Source organism: Pteropus alecto, unplaced genomic scaffold (assembly GCF_000325575.1).
Source record: "Pteropus alecto unplaced genomic scaffold, ASM32557v1 scaffold90, whole genome shotgun sequence".
Taxonomy (NCBI): domain Eukaryota; kingdom Metazoa; phylum Chordata; class Mammalia; order Chiroptera; family Pteropodidae; genus Pteropus; species Pteropus alecto.
Genome location: NW_006429894.1, coordinates 2179166 through 2183292, shown reverse-complemented (window position 1 = coordinate 2183292; position 4127 = coordinate 2179166). Strand labels below are relative to the sequence as shown.

General features: G+C 53.3%; 1 protein-coding gene across 1 annotated transcript in view; it reads right to left on the bottom strand.

The window, feature by feature from the left end:
• The window catches only part of ASPM (abnormal spindle microtubule assembly), a 43590-nt gene that overhangs the window by 11736 nt on the left and 27727 nt on the right, over positions 1-4127 (bottom strand). Inside the window, exon 20 of the mRNA XM_025044818.1 lies at positions 5-2988. Coding sequence (XP_024900586.1) covers positions 5-2988 — 2984 coding nt within the window. The remainder of the gene's footprint in view (positions 1-4; positions 2989-4127) is intronic.

Sequence of the window (4127 nt, the reverse complement as noted above, 5' to 3'; positions counted from 1 at the left end):
GCGCGGTGCGTCCCGAAAGCAGCCTGGGCGGCAGCCGCAGCCCGGTGCCTTTCCCGGTGCCTCTTGCTCACCGCCCACCGTCGGTATGAGCGCTGGATTTTAACGGCTGCCGTTTGTAACCGCAGCCGTTGCAGGCGATGCTGAGCGCAAACGTTTGCGCGACATTTTCTCTGAACGCCAACAGCGCCTTCCCTGTGAGATAAGAATCTTCTTCTCGCCATCAGAGTTCTAAATCTCCTCTGAATAAGAGCTGCGGCTAAATGCATCACTCTCAACTGCCTTCTAGTTTTCAGCCCCCTGAAAACAGCCTGAATGCATATCACGGAACGCCTTAATTTGCTGTACCTTTGAAATTCTACGTTTCCTGCCTTTAGCGCCCGGTACCTTTGCTGTACTGCTTTTGCGGCCTTCTTTAACGTATTAAAACGTGTCTGCTGTCTGTACCTTCTGTAGCAGGACTGGATGAGTGTTGCCGCCATCTGCATCTTTCTCAGCCTCTGCCTAACCCTTGCTCCTCTAAAACTAGCCTGAAGAACAGTAGTGGCTTTCAGAGTTGCCAGGTACTCTGCGCGCTGAGCTTTACCCTGATAATATGCTCTGTATCTTTCTTGAATGACGATGGCTGCTGTCCTCACGTTATGGTACCTTAGTCGTGACTGATGCATTTTAAACGTGGCTTTAATGAGGGTGGCTGCCCTGTGCATACGTCGAATCTGCCTTCTGACTCTGACGCCTCTGTAAACGGCCTGGATTTTGACTGCCGACTTCTTTAACCTAAGATACTCCTGACGCTGATGCCTGGCGATCTTCAGGGTTCGGTACCATCTCTGAATGACAGCGGCGGCTCTGCGGGCCGCGTTCTGCCGGCGGGTTCTGCGAGCTCCGTGCCTGGACTGAGGAGTGGCCGCCACTCCGTCGCACTCCGTTATTGTCCTCCTGACTCTCGGGCTTCGGTTCGCCGACTGTAAAGTGACCGCAGCCGCCTTGGTTTCCAAGTACCGCCGCCGCTCTGCCCGTCCGGCTCTGTAAGCCCTGTAGCGCGTCTGGATCAGACGGGCGGCTTTTCTCATGGCTCTCCACCTTTTCCGTTGCGCGTACATCCTGTAGTACGACTGTATGACGACGGCGCCTTCGTGCTGCTTTCGAATCTGTCTTCTCGTTGTTTCCCTCCTCCACGTGGACTGAAGCGCCAGCGCTGCACGGCGGCGCTCGCTGGACCCCCCGCGCTGCTGCTGCTGCGGGGTGACCGGTGCTTGCGGCCTCCCCAGCGGCGTCCCGGCCTTGGCTGTTCTGAAGGCGGACTGAATCCTCACCGCAGCCTGACGCTCCCTTCTGATCTGCTCTCGAACTCTCCAGCCACGACAGGCAGACTGGAGAGAAATCACAGCTGCCCTCGTCTTTAAGAAACGCGTCCTTGCGTCACATGCAGCCTTGTGTGTCCTATACCACCTCTGAATCTTGACAGCGGACCGGAGCGCCGTCTGATACTTCGCCCTTTGACTGTAGCCTCTGAAAGCAGTTTGAATTTTGAGAGCAGCTGCGGATTGCTGTCTGATTAGCCGGCGCACTTTAGAACCTCTGTAAGCGGCCTGCAAACAAGTGGCCGCTCTTTCGACCTGCGAGTTCCTCCTCCGATTGGCCCGTGCTCTGTACCTGCGGTAGGCGTTCTGGATGACGACGGCCGCCTTGTAAATTTTCAGGTATTCCTGCCGCATCCTCCTCATTCTGAAATAAGACTGCAGTGAGGTAGCGGCTTGCCTTTGCAGCCTCATCCGCTTCCGCGCCAGGTGCCCGCGAACGAAAGCTTGCAGTTTGATGCACGACTCCCGCACCTGCCTGTGTTCTGTCTCCCGGGCAGCCATTTTTCTGGACCGGTACCACTGCTGGATCAAGAGCGCAGCTGCTCTGACGCGTAAGTATTGTTTACGAGTTTGTTTCATCTTGACAATCGATTGCAGCTTTACCGTAGCATGCTTGAGGCTCAGAAACTTTTTTCTGGAAACATAAGCTCGATAACATGACTGAATCTTTATAACAGACGTGAGGCTACGCTTAAACCTTTTCCTGGCTCGCATCCCTCTGTATGCGGACTGCAGAACGATGGCGGCAGCACGTGTCTCCTGGTAAGATGCTAGAACTTTCCTGGCTGAAACGTAAGCTCGAAAATGAACCTGAATCACCAGGGCGGCTTTCTTCACTTTCTGGTACCTCTGCAGTTGTTGACGTTTTCTTACACGGGCCTGCAGTTTGATGACCATTTTCTTGAGGTTTAGAAACCGAAATCTCTCCCGTCTCATTCTCCAGGACGACTGCAGGACACACGCGGCTCTGATCCGTCTGCGCAGAGCACGAGCCTTCATGCCCCTGAAAGCGGCCTGCAGGCGGACGGCCGCCGCCCGCTTCCCTGCGTCCTGGGCGCGCTCAGCCTTTGCTTTCAGATGCGCCCTGAAGTACTTCTGCAGAGTCAGGACCGACTCCCTTTTCCTTTTATATAACTTTCGGGCTCGAAAGCACCGGAACCTCGTCTGGATCAGAACAACGCAAGACCTGATATGAACGTACTTCCGTGACTGTCTGTGCATCCTGAACCACGACTGTATGACGAGAGCGGCCTTCTCCTCCTTAGCGCGCGTCCTGACGTGCCACTCCCTGAAGGCTCTCTGCAGTGTCACCGCAGCTTTTATCTGTGCTTGCGTTTTACGTCGCCTCCACCTTCTCCACGTGGACTGGATGATACGGGACGACGACCTCAGCCTTTGATACCTCTGTCGATCCCGGTTTCTTCTTAAACAGGCGCGCCAGTGCCTCTGAATCGTAACTGCAGCCCAGAGATGTCGTTTGTAAGAAGCGACGGCAGTTGTCATTCTTATCCTGGATTGCAGGATGATCGAATAATATTTCAATTTCAGAAATCTTTTTCTAGTGGAGTAGCTTCTCCAATATTTCTGAAAAAGGTAAGAAAGAACACAAAGTAAGAGACGTAACTTTCTGTACTTAACACCTTCGAAAGTATGAATTTTTCTAACATTTTGCTTAAAGATTAACACATTAAAAAAAAAAAACGTATATATGTATTTGAAAAAGATGTCTCTTGTAGTTTAGTTTCTACATTGATACAGCTGTAGCCAATTCAGGAATGTTTGTCTCAGTCCTGACGATCTTTAGGTGGCATTTACATGCCACAGACATAAGAAATCTAAGCGAGTTTCTGTTATGTTAGATGACACGTCAGAAAAGTCAAAACAAAACCATAGTACCATTCTGCTATCTATTGATTCTAGGGAATGTCCTACGAATGTAGCTCTGGATCTTGTATTTTCCCCTCTGTCGAGGTCGCTAAGCTGCCTTATGGTTGGAACCCGTTTGTGTGAGGGCTCCCACACTGTCGCATGCAGGCCAGGAACCTGAGACGTGAGTCTATTCACTCGTTAGAAATAAAATGACTTCCTTTCCTCAAATTTAGGAATTATAAATACATGGTTAAAAAGCAGAATTCGGGAAAGACTTGAGACCTACTGTTGGTCTCTTGAGGAAAGCGGGGTGCCTCCTCCCCCAACCCAGCAGTGTCAGCTCGGCGGCCAGGGCTGCGGAGCCTCGAGCTGGCCCCAGGCACCCGGCTCCGGGTGTGCCTCTGCGACAACTCGGTCCCTTTTTCAAAAATGCTCCGAAGGCTGCTAAGACCGGAGGGGTGAGGGGGAGCGCCCCGCTGCGTCTGAGGTTCCCGCATTCAGGGAGGCAGACCGGGGCCGGCCCCTCGCGCCGTCTATGGCCGAGGACGCCTGGGGAACCCCACACGCCCTGCCGGCCCTCCGAGGTCTCCCAGCAGACACGCTGCGCTCCTCCCCGGTGTCCGTCGTGGCTTTGCTTCTTCTCTTCAGCCCGACAAAAAGCGATGTGTGCACACAGCTTCTCTGACTAGGGAGATGCACACAGAATTCACACCTCTGTCCGATCAACGCTGCGTGCACTCATGGTCACCAGCTCTGGAAGCTGCGAGCCTGTGACAGTGAAAGCCACCGCCTAAGCCTCGCCTTCAGAGCAGCAGGCAAAGGACAGCCAGAGCCGTGCGCGAAGCTGCAGACACTGGTCTCTTTCTTTTTCTTCCCCTTACATGTTTGCTTTCGAAA